The sequence below is a fragment of the Ipomoea nil genome, unplaced genomic scaffold, assembly GCF_001879475.1.
Source record: "Ipomoea nil cultivar Tokyo-kokei standard unplaced genomic scaffold, Asagao_1.1 scaffold0804, whole genome shotgun sequence".
NCBI classification, from domain to species: Eukaryota; Viridiplantae; Streptophyta; class Magnoliopsida; order Solanales; family Convolvulaceae; genus Ipomoea; species Ipomoea nil.
Window position 1 is genome coordinate 2,137,511 of NW_017617232.1, and position 24,792 is coordinate 2,162,302.

Consider the following 24,792-nt stretch of genomic DNA (forward strand, 5'->3'; position numbering starts at 1 on the left):
AAAAATACTTTAGACATTTGTACCAAGATGGTATAGACGCCTATAGTATTTTTTAACAAAGAAAATTAAATACTTTTGAAGTCCGTACATTCATGGTCCAGAAGACTATTCTATTTTGCTTTTAAACATTGGATACAATAGGCATTTAATTTGTACTACCGAGGTACAAATGCATATTGCCTATATTATTAAAAGTTTTTAACAAAAAAATAGATAGAATATGCGTCAGGACTAGTTCAGTATACATGTTTGTTGTAAAAAAAAACTTTACACATTTGAAACTACAAATGCATAAAGGTGACACTTTTTTGTGTTTGCACCATATGCATCTGTAGTAGCACAACCTATTATCCGCTACTATAGACACAAATGGTGTTTTTTGTACTAATGAGCTAAGAGTAACAAGAGAGGTTAGGTGACCAAATCTCATAAAAACGACGTAGTCTTTTGTGTAGGTTTCATGATCAAAGCATAAGATCTATGTAACTTGTATATGTATATCAAAAAATTCTTAATTAATTCCACATTTGAACCACTAAAAAATCCCCCCTCTCTCATTTACATTACACACTTTATTACTTTCTTTGAATTTCTAGTGCTTCCATAAATACATTCAAACATATCAAACTTGAATATTAATTTACTAAAATAGTGTGTATACTTAAAACAAAATTGTGATGAATTCAAAACTTCTGCTACACACTAAACTAATTTTATCAAAGATAGTGAAGTTACACGTAACACACAATGAGGAATTAAGCTTTCTAACCTTAAGTTATTTTGTCTATAAACATTCATTTTAAAAACATTTTAAAAATCTATTCACCACGCTCTCTAGACTTTTTAGTCATCTAGGATCATTAATATTTTCATGTATTTTATCCTATGAAAAGTATTATAACATTTTATTTGAATATATCCAAATAAACCCGAAATATAATAAAAAAAATATTTTTACTAATTTAATACATTGAAATTATTGCCAACTACCATGTAGTGTGATGACATCCTGTTATCATTCCATATGGGTGGCCATAGGTTAAAACCCTGATGGTGGGGCTAAGATTTTTTAGGCTGAAAGTCTTTGAGAAAGTATAAAACAGATGCCACCTTATAAAGAATCATGAGTAGGGAACATATTGTCTGAATGTGGTACAAGCACTTGCGGGTGTGTTTGGTTCATGTGTTTAGCTATTAGGAATGGGAATCAAAGTCATTGTTATTGTTTGATTGACAGGTTTCTAGAGCACTACTATAGAATTTGATTACACCTTAATTAGAAAACTCATTCTCTAATAAAATAAAGGGCCCGTTTACTAACAGAAAATTGTTCTCTGTTTTCTATTCTCTGTTTTTGAAAATTCTCTGTTTTCTATTCTCTGTTTTTGAAAACTGAAATTGAAAACTTATTTACCTGTACTTATTTTCGAAATTCATTCTCCACTTACTAAATTAAATATGTACTAGATACATATATTTATAAGTTATTTCGTGACAAATTAAAAGGTCATTACAAAACATTGATTGCAATAATTTAAAATAAGTTGTTTCGTGACGAAGTGTGATTACAAAATATTGCAAATAAAATTGAGTACACCATCAATGATTATAATTTGTTCATAGTGCATTTGTCAAAAAACCGGGTGCATTTAGGTAATCACCTTCAATAACGTAGTAATAACATATTCAATTGAGAAAAAGAATATACTCAAGAAGTACTATATTACGCCAAGTTAAATAATTGAAATTAATAGGCCTCCCACGATCATTGTCATGAGAGAAGTGAGAACATATATTTACTGGAAGGTTACCCAATCATTATTGTGTGGACTACGGTCCATACAAGTTGTGTGGACCATATTTTGTCTACTGTAAAATAATGTACATTCAGTACAAAAATAATGTACATTCAGTATAAAAATAATGTACATTGTATTCAAGGAATGTACATTATTTTTGTTCTGAGTGTACATTATATTGTATAATGTACATTCAGTACAAAAGTAATCACATTTAGTATATTAAAAATGTACTTTTTGTTAGGATTCACATAATATTGTAATTTGCCCATCTAAAATCTTGAAAATGTAGTAATTTGTTTTGGATTTACAAAAATAGATGCCATATTTGTTTCTGTATTTTTGCTAAATAGACGCCATATTGGAGTTACAATCATAATGTATTTAGAAGAAATAAGAAAAGGAAGAAAGAAGAAAAAGAGTCTGCCAGGATTCGATAGTACTGGTACTGTTCATCCGTTAGTTTTCAATTTTGAAAACACATTTTCATTGTATCTCTAAACTCTTGCAAAAAGAGAAAATAATTCTCAGTTTTGAAAATGAGAAAAAAGCATAGTAAACACCTCAGCTTGTTTTTAATTTTCAGTTTTTGAAAATTCTTGAAAATTTCCTGTTAGTAAACGCCCCCAAAAGTTTCATTCCATTATTCCCCCCCCCCCCCCCCCCCCCCCCCCCTAAATCCTAATTGGTAATTTGATTTTTAAGTTTGGATTAGTATTTTTAGATTTTTGTTTTCATTTTTTTTTTGTTCAAATTGGTGCTTTTGATGTCTTTATATTAGAATAAATTGACTTAATTTTTTGTTTTTTGCATTTTAAAACGTTTATTCCCATTATAGGATCACACATAACCAAACAACAATATTGGTAATCATTCCAATTCCACCCTACTACCAAACATGCAAAATACTTTCACCAAAACTCATTACCATTACCAAGTATTTGATTCCCATTCCGAATCCGATTCCCATGTGCGAACCAAACACACCCCTAATTTTATCATATGTAGGTCTCGTCCTTAGCGAATGTGTTAGTCTCATTAATTCGATTAGTTCTTGTTATGTTTGCTTCGTTCAGCGATTAGCGAATCAACTTGCTCATACTCTATTGAAAAGCGGTTGACTCTCAATCTAGTGCAGAGGTTTGGGAGTCTACTCCCCCAAATGTATTCAATACCTTATTTATTTATTTATTTATTTTAGGTACTATTTATTTTGTTACAATGTAGTATATGTTCATAGTTACTTTATTAACCTACTGAAGCATAAAGAGTCAACACGACAACACCATCGTTCAAATACATGACCTCCTAATAGCTTATTTATTACTCCGTAATTAAATTCTTTTTGGATTGCTTAAAAAAGAATGGCAAATTATGCTATGCATCCGTATGCACCATGCATGGTGCATACGGATGCAAAAACGACGTCGTTTTATTAAAAACGCACGTCTCCCCTTAATAAAAAAAATTCAGGTTCGATTCCCAGCAACAACATATGAACTAATATTCCAGAATCGATGAACTATAATTCCAGAATCTATGAACTAAAATTCCAGAATCTATGAACTAAAATTTCAGAATCGATGAACTACAATTCGAGAATCGATGAACTATAATTTCAGAATCAATGAACTAAAATTCCATAATCTATGAACTAAAATTCCAAAATGAATGAACAACATAATGCTGTTGTTGAGAATCGAACCTGATTTTTATTTTAAAAGGAGACGCGCATTTTTAATAAAACGATGTCGTTTTTGCATCTGTATGCACCATACGGATGCACAACATAATTATCCAAAAAGAATGGTAGTCTTGTTCTTCTTTAATGGGCCTGTGCTGTTTTGGACTGAGAAAATGAAGAGACTACGGATGGGCTACAAAACTTTCTGGTACCACCTTTGATTGTTAAGGTTATTGGCACTGCCCTAAATCAGCAATTATACTGTGGAGTGTGGACCGTGATCCAAAACGGCAGATACTATAGTGTATTTAAACTGACAATGTCTTACGTATTATTTTTATTATATTATCAAATAAAACTGTAATTGAATTGAAATGAAACTGTAGTTGTGTTGAAAAGAAACTGCAGCGTATACAAAATGAAACTGAATAACAATCTCCTTCATCTAATAATAATAATAATAATAATAATAATAATAATAATAATAATAATAATAATAATAATAATAATAATAATAATAATAATAATTATTATTATTATTATTATTATTATTATTATTATTATTATTATTATTATTATTATTATTATTATTATTATTATTATTATTATGACATTTGATGTAGTAGCTTGTATATGTGGGTATCCCTCTTTCCTTATAATAAAAATAATAATAATTGCGGTGAAAGTTGCGGATAGAGGAGAAGAGAAAATAATTTTAATTGGGAAGGGTAAATGATGTCATTTCTTTAAAATACTAAGGACAAAGATGAAAAAAAAAAGTTAGGAAGCTACTAGCTTATTTTGAAATTCTATCTAAGGTAGCGTTCTAAAATAAGTTATTATTTTAAGCTACGAGCTTATTTTGGAAACATTATCAAATAAACTATAAGCTCCTAAATAAGCTCAATCAAACAGGCTCAATAATAAAGAAACTAACTTAAAAAGATATGAGAGAGGAGATTGAAATGGAAAAATAAAGAATATGAAAAATATTTTCTAACTAAAAATCTAGGAAGATATTTTCATAAATTGAACTTTTTTTTTTCATGGACCAAAACGAATATTTTCTTTGAATTTATTTTTTTTTAAATATCCAAATATAGGAAAATGCAGAAAATGACTTGAAAATGTCTTTTAAACAGACTATATATATATTTTTTTTTTTGATAAACTTCAAACAGACCTTAAATGTGACAAAATTTAAAATTAAAAATTAAATGTAATAATAGTTAATTCCAACGAAGGTCCCTCATTTTTTGTGATAATTTCAAATTTAGTCACAGATTATCGTTTTGTCATTTAACACCCTAGACTATCATATTTTGGACACTTTTGGTCCTTCCGATGACTTTTTCCGGTGAAATCCTATTTTAGGCAATGGTATTTTCGTCTCTTCAATTTTATTTTTTAAAAAATTTTCTCAAAGAGTTAATTCCAGTAGAGATCCCTTGTCTTTGGTGACATTCCTAAATTTAGTCCCACACAATTGTTTTTACCATTTAACACTCCAAACTATCATATTTTGGACACTTTTAGTCCTTCCGATGAAAGTTTATTTTAGGAAATGGTATTTTCCGATGACACAAAAGATATATATATATATATATAGGGTAAGGTTCAAGTGAGGATAGGGCCTTAGGTGTGGATTGTGGATTAATGAGATCCATTGGATGGGACAATCCAACGGAACAGATTGCACAAAAGGGGAAATTAAAAACCTAGTAAATAAGTTAGTAACAGTAGAAGTCATTAAGATTGGGGGTAAAAGGATATATATATATATATATATATATATATATATATATATATATATATATATATTGCTCTACAACTATAGTAGATGATTCACAGAATAATGGACAAAAACAATAGCGATCAGACTGAAGTCGACCGGTGGCATGTGTTGTAGCATGATTCCTCCACACCCGGAGGTCCTCACGTACTCGGTACCACCATTGACGAAGATGATTTGGGGCCGGGTTGAAGGAGAAGAAGCTAGACAAGAGCCGGGTGAAGGAGATAGTGCAATCCACGGTTGAAGAGACAAAAATCGGAAGAAAAAACTTGCTCATAAAACCGGAAAATTAAAAAAAAAAATTGAAAAGACAAAAATGACAAAATACCCTTGCCTAAAATAGGGGTTCACATGAAAAAACTCATCCTAATTTGGAATGACTAAAATTGTCGAAAATATGATAGTTTGGGTTGTTAAATGACAAAAACGATTGTCTGGAGCTAAATCTAGAATTGCTACCAATTCAAAGACAATCTTCCGCTGGAATTAACTCATTGGGAAAATAATTAAAAAATAATAATTAAAGAACGAAAATATTCATACATAAAATAGAATTTTATCGAAAAAGTCATCGAAATAATAAAAAAATGTCTAAAATATAATAGTTTGAGGTATTAAATGATAAAAATAATAGTTTGGAGTTAAATTTAAAATTACTACCAAAACAAGGGATCGGACCTCCAATAGAATTAACGCATGTAATAATGTACCATAATAATTGGGTTAAAAGTTTTCAATATGTGATATCTATGCATGTACACTCGTGGCCTGATCGAAGACTAAGAAAATATATAAGAATTAAGGATATGTTGATGTTATTGCTTTAGACAAAATAATATTACAAGGCACTAAGTCACTAACCATCAACATAATTATTCCTGCGCCACTCCATTATGTTTGTTATAATTTCTCCATTGCTTTCAATTTGTGGTGATTCTTTATATATATAGGAAGTTTGTATATAGTCCCACGCACAACATAGTTTTAAATAGAAGATATCATATTTAACGCGTCTTAATTAGCTTTCTCTTAAATATACTATAAAACATATCAATGCAGTGCATGTATGTCTAGCTAGGAGTAATGAAGTAAGAGCAAAGTGTTTCCCACGAACCAAGTAATTTTTTTCTCATTATAATAATTTTTTTTTAATAAAAAACTTTTTGAATCATGCATAAGCCCCTGTACTTGTTTGTTGTTGAAAATTTAACTTTAAAATCTTATTGTATCAATAAACACGTATATTACTTGTATCAAGTACAAGTCAAAAGTTTTGAAAAAAAAATTATGTTTAAACTAATAAACCCACGCAATATCTAATACAAATTCAAATATTCACTATTCAGGTTCGGTGGTACTAATTCTAACCTTCAAATTTTCATTAATTTTTTTCCCCTCCTATATAAAACTACTACTAGTGTTGCTAGTATGTAGATTATTTAAAATGGAGATTCCAAAGCTAAGCTGCTCGTGAACACGAGATTAGCATATATAGATCATTATTCATTTGGAAGCACAAGTGATGATGCATCCATGTAGCATATATATAATATATATATAAATTAATAAACGTTTTTTTTCTCATAAAGTGGGAAAGGGTGCAAGATTAAGCCAGTTGGCACACGTGTGACCTTAATGATTTTTAGCACTAATCCCACCTTATCCAGTAATCATTCACCTCATCTTTGACTAATCTTCTGCTCTCATCAACAACATCCCTCAAAAGATGGGGTGGAATATATATTATAAAATAACAAAATCATAAAGTTAATTTTTAGAGAGTAATTTTTTAAAAAAATAAAATAAACGAAATGATAAAGTTAAGTTTTACTGAGTAATTTTTTTGAGTTAATTCTGTTTTTGGTCATAGATTTATGTGTTATTTCATTTTTAATTTTTTTTCTTCGAACATTACCTGTTGGTCCTATATAATATTATTGCAGCATGATCAATTTTGTTCTTTCGTCAACAAACCTGTTTATAGTGTATTAATTATAGTGACTATAACTTTATCTATGATATTTTACTCTCATTCTCATGTGTATAAAAGGTTTAAAAAAAAGTTAATTTCTCCCCTTAAAATCACTATATAATACTCATTATTTGAGGTGTCATTATTTATAAGTTTTTTAAAACAAAATATTTTTATTCTTATTAGTTATTATTGAATTGGTTGATCAGTATATTGCTACATCTTCACACACAAATCACTCCCTAATATTCATACTTAGATATGTAATTATTGCATTATATATATTTTTAATATATAATTATTGCGTGAATTCTTTATTAAGCCATGATAGGGTTAGCCAATTCATTAACTGGGTGATCGAACATTATGTAATAATTTTTTGATCAATTCTATCATAAATTAATAAAAAGTTTACACAACAATTTATGTAAAAATTCAATACAAAAATTATAATAATAAATTTTATTAAAATGTAAGATTATTTAAAAAGAGTGTATGAGTTAGTGTGGTAGATGGGAAGTGGTGAAAAATGGTATGCGAGGTAGGGTACCCCGCTCGTGCGATCATGAGAGGGTTAGGCCCATTTTGTTACTAGCTGCCCTACCACAAAGTGTTGCACCAAAAATAACATTTCTACTTTAATTTGATTTTTTGATTATGTAGTCTTTATTATATTTTCCTATTCTTTAAAATACATATATACAAGGTTTTTTGAAATGCATTCATTCATACAAAACAATGGGCTTTATTTAGCATGCAGTCCACAGTTTATTTGATACTAGAAGAAAAGATATCACACCAATATTAGTACAGTTCCAGTTGTTATCAGTTATTATACAGTGGACCATGGTCCATAATCCTATGTAGACCATGATTGTCAAATGAAACGGTAGTAGAATTAGAATGATATTTTAGTGTTGCTATAATGAAACTAGTGTAACTTTTTCTTTTGTCTTTCAAACTACAAGTAACAAGAAGGCTGCATTTGACCTGAGACTGGGAGTTGAACTCTCTCGAGGGGAATCCCGAGAGAAAAGGAATTTCCGTTCTCCTAGAGGCGAGGGCGGTCTAACTAGTAATAGGGGTCTTTCTTCGTTGTTGAGGTTGAGGTAGGTTAGTTTCTCATTTGATTTTGCCAAGTTCCTGTAGTCTTGCTTAATGGCGTTCCCTAAAAGCTTCTAAATTGTATTGAATGAGAGCTTTTTGAGTTCCCGGCTCCCGGCACTGAATGGAAGCCTTGGTTTTTTAAGTAAACAATAGGGTAAACTAGTTGCTGCCCAGCTTCTCCTCGATCCGGGCCTTGCGTAGTAACATGAATATCTCCGGTAGTCAGTCTATTTCGCTTCAATGGGATCTTTTATCCTGGCTGGGAGAGCAATTACCAGACGACTAGTTTGTGAAAAATGAAATTAAAAAACGGAGCTCATTCAACAACGTATATTGTCAAATGAAACTGTAGTGTAATTAAAATTATACTTTAATATTGTTAAAATGAAACTAAAATCCAGAGTCATACAATAACATATATTGTAAAATGAGCGTGGAGTGTAATTAAAATAATACTTTAGCATTATTATAATTAAACTAGTGTGTGTGAAAAATGAAACAACAAAATAGAACTCATACAATAATGTCAAATGAAACTGTAGTAGAATTAAAATGATATTTTGGTATTGCTATAATGAAACTAGTGTGTGAAAAATGAAATTAAAAAATAGAGCAATATTATCAAATGAAACTAAAATGTAATCAGAATGATACTTATTTTATAGACCACTACACATTACTACATGAACCATGATCCACAGTAAAATTTGTCAGTTGTTATACCATGGACTAAGACCCACCTTGTAAATTGGTTGAGCATTACTTTATCTTGGCCTGGCAACTACACATTAGTCAATCATATTCATGTATAGTAGTCAATCTTTTACTTGTCAATTGAATAAGTTGATGAGATTCATGTCACCCCAGTGTATATTATTCTCAATCAAATATATAATAAAAGAAGATTTTTTTTTTTTTTTTTGACAAGAACTCAATCTTTTATAATACTAGAAACAATAACTTTTTAAAATTGTAATTATACGGATTCAGAAGAAAATCAATAAACAATTATCTTTATCTTAACAACATCATATTATATTCCTGCAAATTAAGAAACAAGTGTATAGTAACAGCATACAGATCAGCTATAGGTTCTAAAACTAGCTAGATCAGAGTGGATTATTTGTTAATGCATGTTTTTCCTTTATATTTTTAATAAAGTAATGAGGAGAAAGAAAGAAAGAAAGAAAGAGAAATCATTCCATTGAAAGTTGAAACCAAGATGAGGAAATTAAAAAAAGTGTTTTATCATATTTTAGATGTCCATATATATGCGTTGGAAACGTAGTTGTTCAATCGCATTCAAAGGGTAACCTAATACGACATTCAAAGGTCACCATTTTAGGTCCCTCAGCTCCATAGCTTTTCAATCATTGATCACAAATATAAGCTAACTACACCCTCCCACCCTATGCATTTTCCATTATTTATTGAGTTAGCTAATTACAATTATGAGCAAATACCAATTTTGGTCCAACGAGTATTAGTAAAATGTCATTTTTGATCCACATATTTAATTCCTACTAATTTTCATCCACGACTATTGTTTTACTACCAATTTTCATCCGCGACTATTGCTTTCGTGCCAAAATTCATCACGTCAGTTACCCATTCGTTTAAGAAATGGGTAGTTATGTAATTCTGGATGTATAGTTATTACACGACGTTTAAGAAATTCATCACATCAGAATTGCATAACTATACATCCATAACTTCATAACTATACATCCAGAATTGCATAACTACACATCCATAACTTCATAACTATAAATCCAGAATTGCATAACTACACATCCATAACTTCATAACTACACATCCAGAATTGCATAACTATACATCCAGAATTGCATAACTAAAAATCTAGAATGAATGAACTAAAAAATGAATAACATAATGTTGTTGTTGGGAATCAAAACTGATTTTTTTATTTTAAGTAGGACGCGCGTTTTGATGCAAAACGATATCGTTTTTGCATTCGTATGCACAACATAATTTGCCTGCGACAAACACTTTGGATGACATCATTATGGACGTGTTAATTATATTAATGAATTAATTAGAAATAATGATCAAATAAGTCACTCAATTACACGAAAATACAATCATTGAACTAAAAAACAATGTAATTGAATCCCTAAATAATAAAAAATGATGCAATGGAGCCAAATGTGACATGTTTATGTGTTAATTTGTTAATGTGGAGGTTATCATATTAAAATAATTTATTTTTTATTTTATTTTAATACATTTAAATAACAAAATTAAAAAAAAAAAAAAAAAAAAAAAAAAAAAAAAAAAAAAAAAAAAAAACAGATCTCATCTTCGTCTCCGGCCGGGGACGAAGAACCTTCTTTTACGAAGCTGAGATTTGTTTTTGTTTTTTATTTGTTTTTATTTTTTTTTTATTTTTACGAAGAGGTCCCTTTGCCTGGAACGAATAACCTTTACACCAGCAATCTACCAGGTAAACATGTCACATTTGGCTCAAATTGCATTATTTTGCATTGTTCAGGGATTCAATTGCATTGTTTTTGAGTTCAATGACCTAATTTGTGTAGTTCGATGACCTATTTGACCCTTATTTCAATTAATTAAAGTGTTAATTGTTGCAACGCCAAATAATAAAAGGAGATCGAGAAGAGTAGTTAGTTGGGTGAGAGTAATATAATGAATATTGCGACTCGTGAAGAAGTATATATAGTAGAAGGAAGTTGAATGAGGTGAATTAAAGAAAAAGTATGAGACGAGTTAGCTAGCCCCCGGGCAGGGCAGGGCAGGCCATCTCTAGTTATATATATATATCTCTCTCTCTATATCTAGTAGCTTAGCTAAGCTACCTATATACTAAAAGAATTGAATTGGAAGTTGGTTGTTCATCATATATATATATATATATATATATATATATATATATATATATATATATATATATATATATATATATATATCACTGTAGGTACTTGAAGCTAGTCTTCAATTCACACCCCTCCGGTCTCATCAAATATATATATAATATATGATGGCTTCAGAGAAGGTGGAAACGGTGATAGCCGGGAACTACGTAGAGATGGAACACGAAGAAGCCTGCAGTTCTGATAATAATAATAATAATAAGTCTTTTAAGACCAAATTCTCCAAGCTTTTCTGGCATGGCGGCTCTGTGTATGATGCATGGTTTAGTTGTGCTTCTAATCAGGTACTTTCGCCCGCTCAGATCATCGATCATCGTACCAGATATAGTATATATGTATGTATTTTGTTTTTGAATTGATATAATAGTAATAATGTATATATGGTAATGTAGGTTGCACAAGTTCTGCTGACACTGCCATACTCATTTTCGCAACTGGGAATGGTGTCTGGAATTATATTCCAGCTCTTCTATGGGCTCATGGGGAGCTGGACTGCTTATCTCATAAGTGTGCTTTATGTGGAGTACAGAACCAGAAAGGAAAGAGAGAAAGTTGACTTTAGAAACCATGTCATTCAGGTATCTGCCTTCTTAATCTTCTTCAATTCAATTCTTGTATATATTCAAATATATATGCATTTTATTAACTCTCTCTCTCTCTCTCTCTGTCCAAATTATACAGTGGTTTGAAGTTCTTGATGGGCTACTGGGAAAGCACTGGAGAAATTTAGGCCTCTTCTTCAACTGCACTTTTCTTCTTTTTGGATCTGTCATTCAGCTCATTGCATGTGCAAGGTAATTTTAATTTATTAATACTTCTACTACAAACCCTCTCAAATCTCACTTTCGAAATTTTACTTCATGACCAGTTATTGATAAGCTACTTTTTTTCTTATGGGTCCCACCATCCCAATACAAGTGTCCACATCAAGATTTTGTGTGTAATAATAAAAGTTGGGAGTAAAATATAAGAACACATATAGTATTTTCCTTTAATTAATTGGATAGTGGAAGCTAGCTAGCTTGCTTAATTACTATACTCTTTATCTCATTTTGACCAAAATTAATTCCATTCTACTGTCTCACTTTTAGTCCTCCATCTATACATTTATTTTTTTAAATAACTTTTTCAAATCAACAAATACGGTTTAAGTTTTTTTTTTTTTAAACAATATAAGGTTTAAGTTAAAATGTCCTAATACGGAAAATGATCAACTTGGTAAAAGTAAAGTGTTTTAGACATTTTGAACTGAGTTTAGTTAATTTGAGAAAAGTTATTAAGTGAAAAAAAATGTCAATTTTTTTTTTTTTTTACAATAAATACTATTAAGTAAAAATCTACAAAAGTGACCTACCCAAAATAGTACTCCGTATTAGTTCAATTTTACCCTGGCCCACATGTGTTTGTCGTATTGTTATTTGATCTATTATTAATCTATCTTTTGTTTAATTACTTCTAAATATTAAATGATTGATATATGTCACTTAAAATAAATTATAAGACTTACTTTTTTTTTTTTATAACTATCTTTAAATTAAATACACACGTGTTTTATTACGCAATATATATAATTCGATACAAATATTTACACAATTTTTTTTAATATATATACAATTTATTGTTGCAGTAATATCTACTACATAAATGACAATCTTGACAAGAGAACTTGGACATACATATTTGGAGCTTGTTGTGCCACTACCGTTTTCATCCCATCATTTCACAACTACAGAATCTGGTCATTCTTAGGCCTTCTCATGACCACCTACACTGCATGGTACCTAACCATTGCTTCTCTTGTCCATGGACAGGTAACTTTTCAAATATATATATATAAACATAAATGTGTGTATATATATAGACACATACCCATACTTGTTTAAAACCCTAAATCTCAGGTCTTTGTCACTAAATATCTTAATTCTTGTCAATACTGAGTTATACCCTAGGGACATACCTATATTTTATAGTACTACATCTTATCGTTACATATTAGTATCAACATAATTTAAATACAGTGTCAAAACTATATAGGGATAGTATTATTATGTACATATAATTATTGCTTGTATATATACTATAAAGTGTGATTTGGATTGATTTAAGTTGTAAAATTGTTTGATTCAATAATTTAAAAGACTATATTAATGATGGGTGTTGTGATCACATCAAGATTGAGGGAGTGAAGCACTCAGGGCCAGCCAAAATAGTTCTCTACTTCACTGGGGCTACAAACATTCTTTACACCTTTGGTGGCCATGCTGTGACAGTGTAAGCCTCAACTTTTTAATTTTTTTTTTTTTCTTATTACAAGTTGGTGATAATATTTTAACATATCTTTATGGCTTGAGACACTTTGCTGCCTCTCTGAATGGGGACATCACACATGAATATATTATACTTTAGTCCTTTCCTTTTCTCTTGACTGGGAACATGCTTCCTTGAAATCTGGTGTCTACCTTTTGTATCTTCTACTCCTAGATAGATTCTTCACAACATAATATCTTCATTAAATAATATAATATTAGCCTTCTAGCTTGGAATGTAACTACTTAGATCTATTATATATATTTACTTAGAGATATATATAGAAGGGTTCAGGCGAGAACATGCTTTCATGTAAAAAGTCTAGACTAATATGATTCATTCATTTGGTCAAATCTTAAACATGGTCTTTTAATTCTGTAAAAAATAAGGACTAATTTCATCCGTCCATCCGTGTTTATCAAAGGTTGAAGGTTTTATTAAAAAATATGGAGCCAATTTTATAATTATTATTATTATAAAATTTTAAATTTACAATATTTATAAAATAAACCTACCCTTTTTCTGATTTATTTTTCACAACTATCAACCCATTGATCTACTCAGACAGATGAATCAAATTAGTCCTCACTTTTTTCCTCACCTAAACCTATATATATATATATATATATATATATATATATATATATATATATATATATATATATATAATCATGTGAGAACCAACCTTGACCAATACGTGAACTGCGAACTTGTGAAGAATTGCACTGCACTTACTATATGATTGCACCGCAAGATCCTTCATGCATACCTGGAGCCGTAGCTGTGCAATCATAGTTACAGTGCAATCCTTCCCAAGTTCGCAGTTCGCAGATTAAGGTTGGTTTTCACCTGATTAATATATATATATATATATATATATATATATATATATATGAACAATAAATTCACCAAATTTATACATAAGGTGTATCCAAAAGTGAGGAAGATATATGATGATGATGATATGATTAGTATGATATATTTGTGGGCATGGGTGCAGGGAGATAATGCATGCTATGTGGAAGCCACAGAAGTTCAAGCTAATATACCTGGTGGCAACAATATATGTGCTCACCCTAACCTTGCCATCAGCAAGTGCTGTGTATTGGGCATTTGGTGATATGCTTCTTGACCATTCCAATGCCCTCTCTTTGCTCCCTAGAACTGGGTTTAGAGACACTGCTGTCGTCCTCATGCTTATTCATCAGGTAATTATTGTCTGCTTAGCCACTAAGTTGAGTCACCATAATTTACATTCTTAATTAATTAGCTAATAAATGTATAATTAAATGTATATATACATGCAGTTCATTACGTTTGGATTTGCTTGCACCCCTTTGTATTTTGTGTGGGAGAAGTTCATCGGAGTACACAACACTAAGAGTCTGTTCAAGCGTGCATTGGCGAGGCTCCCAGTGGTGATACCAATCTGGTTTCTGGCAATTATTTTCCCATTTTTTGGTCCCATCAACTCCACCGTTGGATCCCTTCTTGTTAGCTTCACTGTCTACATTATCCCTGCTATGGCTCACATGATCACCTTTGCTTCTCCCGCTGCTAGAGAGGTATGTACTTAATAATTATAATTATAATATTTACAAATGATGTCGACTTTTTTTTTTTTTTTCTTGCATTTATTATGATTCCACATCTAAACAATAATTTGTTGAAGAAGAAAAATAAATGAAATACCATGTTTTGTCCTTATTTTTAAGGGTAAAAATGCCCATTTAACAGAAATGGAAAAATGCTATAATAAGACTATAATTCAGGGAGAAACGTGTCATTTTTTCTTTTCTGAATTTCAGTTCTGACCAAAAACTTGTTTTACCCATTGAGAATTACCATCTAACGACCGGTTTTTATTCGTTAGAAATGACAAAAGTTTCAATAGTGATTGTTCTAATAGTAATATTTATGTTGCATATATAGTTTTAATGATTGTTTTTAATTTTATAATTATACAGAATGCTGTGGAGCAACCACCATCATCCATGGGAGGCTGGGCAGGGTTTTATTGTATGAACATATTTGTGGTGGCATGGGTTTTTATAGTTGGCTTTGGATTTGGAGGGTGGGCAAGCATGGTTAATTTTGTCCGCCAAATTAATACATTTGGTCTCTTTGCCAAGTGTTACCAATGTCCTAAGCACAAGGCTGCTTGAACGCTATACATATCTACATTGTTTGTATTTTGATCTTAAATTGACTATATATTATGCGACCAACCCAAGTTGAAAGACGTACTAAGATACATATTAGAGTGTGTAAAGTGCTTGTTATTTAATTTGTAACACTTTTAGTGTTTTTTTTATTCCATCTTTCTTGTAATAGTAACTATTTGTGTATGTGTTCCCATTGTCTCATCTAAAAATGTAACTCCATTTGTTTTTGTGGAGTTTTATTAATGATATTCGTCGGTCTTGCATATAATGTATTGTTATATACGTAGTGTTAAACCTTTGGCTTATTGGAGTTAGAAATCCAAACATTTATTCCTGGTTACAATTATATCTAAACATTGTTACAAAATTTGGCCATTTAAAATAGCCATTTTGTGGTATAATTTACAATGTGATATATTATATGCACAAAATGAATAATTTGTACTTGTATATATACAACTCTCAGCATTTGAAAAAATGTAAATCATAATTAGCCAAATACATTTACTTTGGACATAATTCCTATGCTACTGCTACTAAGATTCGAACATGGTATCCTCTCCCAAATACTGTCTACCAAACTAGTGAATTAAGCCTGTGTGGACAATACTTTTCCAACCTTTTAGTACTAATTAATAGTAGTACGAATAATAATGGATATTTTGTTTTTATGTTATTATTATTATTATTATTATTATTATTATTATTATTATTATTATTATTATTATTATTATTATTATTATTAAATTAGTGTACGCAAAAAGAACTTATGATATTTTTTAATTTTTAATTTTTATTTTTTCTATTCTTTTTTCAACTCTTTTCACCTTTATCGTAAGAATTAAAATATAATAATACTTACTTAATTTCATATGTTTCTTTCAACAATTATAAAATGTGAAAGATATTATTATTTTTTTTGAATTTCACCTTTAAAAAAATATGAATGTCGTATGGTACGGGATGAGCAATATATATACCGTTTTGAAAATCGAGGAACAACATTTACACTATGGATGGCAATATATGTACCGTTTTAAAAATTGAGTGGCAATATTTGCACTATTAATAATTTAAGGATGACATAGATAATTGACATATTATGGATACAGATAGACATAAATTACAATTTTTCCTAAATTAAAAGAATCAATTGTCTTTTTCTTTGTTGTTCCCTTGAAGAAAAAGAGATGATGGTAGGGAATACTGAAACTATTGAGATATACCTAACCTATGACTGCAGCGTACGTACTTCCAACAGCCATTGAAGCACGTACGTACAGCTAACTATGTCTGTAAAGCAGGAAATAAACAAAAGGAAGCTGCCCATTTTACAATTTCCGCAAACGAATTCAAACACTAATCTTGACAAGTTTTATAACAAATATTTATTATGGTTGTGATGAATGTGCATCACAAATCCAACCATTTTTGTTCATATAGCTTTGATCCTAGACTTAATTTTCTTTTTTATTCTAGGTTTATATGTGATAATTCACTTTTAATCTTTTTTCTTTTTTTTTTTTCAGAACATCCCCTTTGATTCTAATATTATTGTGGTATGACAATTTTTTGTCATCCATCAACAAACTCGTTTAAATTCCGTAAAATGCAAAAGGCATTTAGGTTTTCAATTATGATTTTTTTAAAAATAAAAATAAAAATAAAAATAAAACGGGTCAACCCACTTTGTATAAAAAAGATCGAGATGTCCTTGTATTTAATGACATTTCAACGATTTTGTTGACAGAAGACAAAAAATGTTCATGGTACAATAATACTAGGACCAAAAGGGGATAGATATTATGAAAAATGATTAAAAATGAATTGTCACCTATAAATCTAGGACAAAAAATGGAATTAACTCAATTATATTTATATATATATATATATATATACACACACACATATAAAGAGAGGACTTTATTTCTATCACAAAGAATAAAACAAAGACCGAGGGGTATGTAAACAAGACATGATCGCCGTTCGGTTTTGGTTACGAATCGCCGGTTCACAGCTCCGGAAATTGATAAACAGGCATTAACATTCTTGGATTGTGTCGGCCGGTTAACAAGGGTCACAATACCAATTTTGTAGAAGGCGCTACTGTGCTAGGTGCTAATTGGGCACCGGGCACCTAGCGCTTAGGCGGACAAGTAATAATAATATGAAAACACTCGGCCGAGTTGGCTGACTTGGGCGCCAAGGATAAAATTGCTTCTTACCCTTATTTTTATGTAAAGGATTTAGTAGGTTGGGTAGCTTTTGCTATCTTTTTTTCCATTTGGATTTTTTATGCTCCTAATGTTTTGGGGCATCCCAACAATTATATACCTGCTAATCCGATGCCCACCCCGCCTCATATTGTGCCGGAATGGTATTTCCTATCGATCTATGCCATTCTTCGTAGTATACCTGACAAATCGGGAGGTGTAGCCGCAATAGCACCAGTTTTTATATGTCTGTTGGGTTTACCTTTTTTTAAAAGTATATATGTACGTAGTTTAAGTTTTCGCCCGATTCACCAAGGAATATTTTGGTTGCTTTTGGCAGATTTCTTACTACTAGGTTGGATCGGATGTCAACCTGTGGAGGCACCATTTGTTACTATTGGACAAATTTCTCCTTTTGTATTCTTCTTGTTCTTTGCCATAACACCAATTTTGGGACGAGTTGGAAGAGGAATTCCTAATTCTTACACGGATGAGACTGATCACATCTGATTAGTGAAAAATTCTCCGTAAGTAACTAAGGCTCCGTTTGGAAACTAGTAAAATGACTTCTGGAAAATGACATTTTCCAGAAAACATTTTCCTTTCTGGTGTTCGGCTATACAACGGAAAACTGTCTTTGTGTGTTTGGTTCATTTTCCAAAAAATGAGTAGGAAAATGAAAAGAATTGAATACTTTAAAATTTTAATTATTTGATACTTTTGATAAAATCCTTTTGTGAATAGCACTCTTTTCTAAAAATGTAATTTTTTAAATTTTTAATACAAAAAAATTAAGAGTAAATACCTAAAATGGTCCCTCGACTATAGCTAAATTCACAAATTGGTCCTCGACTTTTAATTTCAACCAATTAAGTCCTTAACTTTGCAATTTTGACACGATTTGATCCTCCATCAATTTGACCGTTTGTTGATCGTGATTCTCGTGTCCAAATAAAGCACGATTCGGGTCGGGGCCATTACCGGCTCATGCACGTGGTCCCCATGCACAAGGGCACCGACGACAAAACCTACCACTACGTTTACGAGCAGAAAGATCCACAAGGGAAAGTCAGAATCAACATCTCAAAAGACCGTCGGCGAAGCCCTCAAATCCAACATAACCACAATCGGCTCGCTTGTTCTCCCGGTGTTGGAGCAACTCCTCTTCCTCTTCACCCTAATCGGCCGAAAAATCTTCAATCCCATATGGAAACCCTACATTCCCAACTTCAAACAGGCCTTCGAACGCTTCTACATCAACGCCGGCGGCCGCGCCGTCATCGACGATCTCCAGAAGAACCTGCAGCTCTCGTCAGAGCACGTGGAGGCCTCCAGGATGATGTTGCACCGATTCGGAAACACGTTGTCTTTTTCGCTCTGGTACGAACTCAACTACATTGAACCCAATGGGAGGATGAAGAAAGGCGACCGAATTTGGTAGATTGCTTTCGGCGGTGGATTCAAATTAACAGTGCGGTCTGGAAATGCAACCGGAACCTTAAAAAACCAACGATGGACCATGAAATTACAAATATATCCTCAAAAATCACAGTCAACAAACGGTCAAATAGACAGAGGACTAAATTGTGTTAAAATTGCAAAGTTAAGGACTTAATTGGTTGAAATTGAAAGTCGAGGACCAATTTGTGAATTTAGCTATAGTCGAGAGACCATTTTGGGTATTTACTCAAAACTTAATATTATTTGTAGACTATTTTTTTTTAACTTTGAATTTAAAAAAAAAAAAAAAAAAAAAACGCGGATCGGCCCGCGAGGCCCGTCAACCCGCATGGGGCGGGCTTTGGTTGCATGAACCCTAGCTTGCGAGTTTGGTAGGCCGACTCGCAAAAGCCCGCAAAAAATTAGGCCCGAAAAATTTTGCATGTGCATCTCTTGGAAAATGACTTCCCAACAAAAAGGGGAAGTCATTTTCCCCCAAAACATACATATTTTTCTTTGACTAATGAATCATTTTCCATTTACCTCATTTTCCCACCTCTTGCCAAACACTGAAAATTCAGAAAACATTTTCCGGAAGTCATTTTACGGATTTTCAAACGCACCCTAAGTGAATGTACTACAAGAACTTGGCAAAATCAAATGATCGAGAAACTAGCCTAAACAATTTTTTTTCATTCTACGAAAGAAAGGGTTCCACTTAGATGGTTGGAAAACAACCCATACCGTAGGATCCAAGAGCTCAGATAAATCAACAACAAATAAGCTTATAAAAGTCTATTTGTGCAGTCCTAAATGAATAAGCCCCAGCCCGCCTTTCGACTCCTAGATCCTCCGAAATGCAAGGTTGTTTGGCAGAACTTGTCTAAGTTGTGCGATTCAGGCGCCTAGGCTGCCTAGTCGATCTGCCAATAGGCCAGTCGACTAATGTCCGCCTAAGGGTAAAATTTCCTCGACCTATGGGATGGGCTCCAAGTGCTTAGGCAGCACCCTTATGCATAGGACAGGGTTTACACAATACACACCCTCACGTAGTAGCTACGGATTTCTCTCGGAAGATATCATATTCGTACATATCATCAAAAGTTGCGTACCACGAACTTTAGTTGCAAGGGGCCTTGGAGATGAATTTAAGGCAATAAAATTTATGATTGCAGTGTAAATTGCTTTTGGAGTGAACACCCATGCATTTGACTTATAAAATATATCCATTGATAATGATAGATGCATGTCCATAAAGCTATACATGGGGTAGACCTTCACCAAATTCTATCAAGATAGGACTAAACTACATGGATCCTAAAAGCACAAATATAATGACCCAACGAGATGAGCTTGGGTAGGCTCATGTGAATAAAGTCTGTTTTAAAATAAAGCACAATATATAGGAGTAGGTTTCCTTCATGAACATGTGGAGAAAAAGGGAGTTTTTTTGCTTTGCAATTTCATCTTTTCAAGCCTTTTTCCACATATCAGAAAGCAATGTTCACAGTTCACTTTCCGGACCTAACAAGAAAAGAAACTGCTGAAAATGAAAGACATGATCGATGGAAGAGGAAAACTCAAGATCGAATAAAAGCTATCCGGCCTAGTAAATGCATAACTAGCTAGATAGGCTTATTTAATTATATTGGTTTCTAAAGAAAATTCATTAATGGCCCGTTTGGTTCACGGAATAGGCCGGGAATGGCATAACATTCCCAGTAATAGGCCTATTCCTTTGTTTGGTAACCATTTCTATTATCAGGAATAATATTCCTGGTAATAGCCTATTACCTCAAATAAGGTAATAGCTATTACTAGGGCCCCCTGGTATTAGCCTATTACTGAACGCTCAAGAATAGATTTTAGAATCTATTTTCTTTTTTACCCCTTTCTTTAACCTAATTTTTTTATCCTATATATAAATTTATCCTATTTCACCACCGTCGTCGCCACCACCACCATCACCGCCGCCACAACCGTCGCTGCCCCCACCACCGCCGCCGCCCCCACCACTACCACCACCACTACCACCCCAGCACCACCACCATCACCACCGCCGCCACCATCATTGCCGTCGTCGCCACCACCATCATTGCCGTCGTCGCCACCACCACCACCACCGCCACCAGAACCACCACCCAGCAGCAGCACCACCGCTACAACCGTCACCCCCACCATTGCCACCGCCACCACCACCACTACCACCCCAGCACCACCACCACCATCGCCACCACCATCGCCACCACCACCACCACCACCACATATTTTTATAAGGGTATTTATGTCTTTTAAAACATATTTCATTTCTATTCCTTAAATCAACCAAACACTGTAATATAATTCCTAAAGTCTATTGCTTTCGCGAACCAAACAATAGAATACAATTCTTATTCTATTCCTTGTCTATTCCATTCCTTATGAAATAGTATTTCTATTACCTCAAAATTCATTCCGTGAACCAAACGTGCTGTAAAGGGATTAGAAAGCATGTGCGTGGCTGCTGCTTCTCAATCATACACATCTTACAGCTACTCTCATTGCTTTCTCTTCACAAGGAGCTAATCATTAAAAAAATAATGATTATGTTCAAAATCAAATATTATCTTTTACATATTTACAAATATAAAATAAAGAATAAGGTTAAATATGCCTTCAATTATAGGCCAAAGTGCAATTAGCCCCCTAAATTAAGAAAAATTCTAATTAGATACTTCATTTCTTCACTTTTATGCAATTTAATCAATAACTTCTTAAATTTGTGCAATTAGCTCATTTTGAAGATAATCTCAACAATGTTGTAAAAATCTCGCCTAGGCGCTAGGCGTCGGCCGACTACCTAGCGTATCTCCATAATCGGTGGTCTAGGCGGCCGGCCGATGGAGAAGCCAGAAAACTAAAATTAAAGAAAAAAGAAAAAAAAATTTGTCGGCTTCTCCTCAATGAAGAAGCCAAGCAGGCCTTTGTCCAACTGGACGAAGGAGGCATGCCGACTTCTCCGTCCAATTGGACGGAGGAGCCAGTGAGGCTTCTCCATCCACTCGGACGAAGAAGTCAAGGTTGACTTTGTAGTTGGAGACATTTTTATTTAATTAATTTTTTGGAAATAAAAATATATTTTTATTTTAATTAATTTAATTTTTAAAAAAAAAATTTTACTGATTACTTAGAGGTAACCTGTTAATTAACTTAATTGAATAAAAATGAGAAGTTAAAGTGTCAATTGAAACTCATTTTTTAGTTTAAGGAGCTAATTGTAGTTTGGCCTATAGTTGAAAGACTTATTGGACCCTTTCCGAATAAAAAACATCACCTTGGAAAAATTCACATTAAAAAAAAAAATAAACTTAGTAAAATAGACAAAAGTTTAAATGAAAGATGTAGTGATTTGTAAATACGTAAAAGTTTTTTTCTATATTAGTTTTAGATAAAATCGTATCAATTTGAAAAAAGCTAAGTTTGCATTGTTTGAGGTCCTGTTTGGTAAAATGGATGTTAGCTGTTAGCTGATTGTGTTAATTAGATGGTATAAATAGTTGATAATATTAACTGATTGTAGAAAAGTGTTTGGTAAATTAGTTGTTAGCTGATAGCTGTTTGGTATAATTTTTTTCTCAAAAAGTTAATTGAAAAAGTTGCTTGGAGTAGCTTTTTGAAATTTAACATTTTGGAGTTGCAAAAAGTTAATTAACAAAATATTTATATTGATATTTTAACTAAATTAAATAATTAATAGTGGTCAAATAAGTCAAAATTGACCTATAGGCCAATTTTTTACCTAACATGGCCTTAAACGAAATAAGCATTGTGCTAACTTTCTTTACCTGCATTATTCAGACTAAGTACATGCAGTCTAATACAATCATCATTTTGATCTAAATACGCATAAATATATTAGAGAAAGTCTAGGCATCGATTATAGTATTATATATCGTTTTAAGATAAATGTGCATCCTTTACTTATTCAAATTTTTTTTATTTATCTAAATGCTACCCTATCTTGATTTTAAATATAAATTCCATTTCATTTTTTGAGATAGCGAGTTGAGATTTTTTTCGCATTTTAATCATATATATTGTACTTGCTCAAGAATCAAGATCATCTATGGGGCCATCTATCCCAGTTTCTTTCTAGTGTTCATAGTATATTTGTGATATGCATATATGTCTTGTCATTGTAATGGAGTGTCATTCAACTACAAATGCAATGCAAATATGCAATAGGTGCCAACCCCACTCCCTACCCTCACGTACCCATTTGATCTCTCACTAGTTGCGTCTACTTTTGAATGTTTTAGTTAGTTCAGATACTAAACATTAAACTAGAGTTAGGAAGTAAACAAACTAGCATAGTAGTATGATCGATGGATTTGAATTGATTTTTATCCATTAGACTTGACTAGTATAAATTAAATCCGCAAATTATATCATGGATCCCGGAGCCCAGGCCATCTTATAAGATGGATATTAATTGATGCATGTTTATTTTTAACATATTAAAAGTTTATTTTTAAATCTCAACTATGTAATTGTTAATCAAAATGGTCCTAATAAGGGGTATTTTGGTTGGACAAATGACTATTTTAAGTAAAAATTGCCCGTAATGATGAGGAGATTGCTTGATGTGTCAAATGGTAATTCCTTTTTTATTTTATTTTATTTTATTTTTTTTTGTTAAACATGTGGTCTTTAGTATTTTGATTATCCTCAGATAGTAGCATTCCTTATTAGGACATTTGAAAAACTCTAACTTTGTCTATAGTGTTGCTACTCTCATGAGGACTTGATTCTTATTTGATAATTTATGCAGAAGTTATATCTTTGTCACCGAAGACTCTGCTGGCAACCAACAGATTGTTGGGAATAACACCCAAATAAGTGTGAATTATTTCCATCCACAATAAATTGTGGAGTGAGGTTTAACTCCTACAAATGTGGTCCTCTCCACAACTCCCCTATTTTAGTGGAAATTTAATGGCTAAGAGAGGAGGAGCAGGTAATTCTATAGCTATAAATACCCTGCTCCTCCCTGAGCTCTAAACGCTCAATATATTCTTCTCTTCTTCTCTTTTGCAATCCTGAGCTTCGGTGTTAACTGGTCGAAAGCAACCGGTAAGACTGTTACCGTCTCCGGGCAATATTTGCTTTTAAGGTAGTGTCTTGCGCACGTCACCGATTGATTCAGGATTTCTTCTATACTCAGCCTATATAAACAGTAGCCTAGATCTACGACATATTCTGACCAATTTCCCAACAGTTAAAAGCAAATATATGTGCTTAAGTTATCATGTTGACCTTCGGATCTAAACCTCCTCTGACCTCGCCAAGCTCGAACCTCTCACCGGTCTGAACTACTGCGGGTAGGCGATTAAGATGATGATCCACTTCAAGTCTGTCG

The 24,792-nt window shown here is 32.2% G+C and overlaps 2 protein-coding genes across 4 annotated transcripts; both read left to right on the plus strand.

Moving 5' to 3' along the window:
* Positions 1–1,885: 1,885 nt before the first annotated feature.
* LOC109177459 (cytochrome b) lies at positions 1,886–18,473 on the plus strand. Its single transcript, XM_019326854.1, has 3 exons — positions 1,886–1,890; positions 5,045–5,050; positions 17,949–18,473. Exons 2-3 carry the CDS (start codon positions 5,048–5,050, stop codon positions 18,462–18,464), a joined length of 519 nt encoding a protein of 172 aa, XP_019182399.1. The 5' UTR covers positions 1,886–1,890; positions 5,045–5,047; the 3' UTR covers positions 18,465–18,473.
* On the plus strand, positions 11,070–16,009 carry LOC109177458 (auxin transporter-like protein 3). Of its 3 annotated transcripts, none has more exons than XM_019326852.1 (9): positions 11,070–11,258; positions 11,374–11,553; positions 11,662–11,847; positions 11,951–12,063; positions 12,897–13,080; positions 13,443–13,540; positions 14,577–14,784; positions 14,884–15,141; positions 15,544–16,009. In XM_019326852.1, exons 2-9 carry the CDS (start codon positions 11,374–11,376, stop codon positions 15,739–15,741), a joined length of 1,425 nt encoding a protein of 474 aa, XP_019182397.1. In that variant the 5' UTR covers positions 11,070–11,258; the 3' UTR covers positions 15,742–16,009. The 3 variants fall into 3 exon arrangements, with proteins under 3 accessions (XP_019182397.1, XP_019182398.1, XP_019182396.1); XM_019326853.1 differs by having other exon boundaries at positions 11,070–11,250; XM_019326851.1 differs by having other exon boundaries at positions 11,070–11,553.
* Positions 18,474–24,792: the final 6,319 nt, after the last annotated feature.

Bases quoted from the DNA above. Each gene is read 5' to 3' on its own strand.
- LOC109177458 (XM_019326851.1), top strand. From the start codon at position 11,374: ATGATGGCTTCAGAGAAGGTGGAAACGGTGATAGCCGGGAACTACGTA. The intron at 11,554-11,661 runs GTACTTTCGCCC...ATGGTAATGTAG, and splicing joins TTAGTTGTGCTTCTAATCAG to GTTGCACAAGTTCTGCTGAC. The intron at 12,064-12,896 runs GTAATTTTAATT...TTATTGTTGCAG, and splicing joins CAGCTCATTGCATGTGCAAG to TAATATCTACTACATAAATG.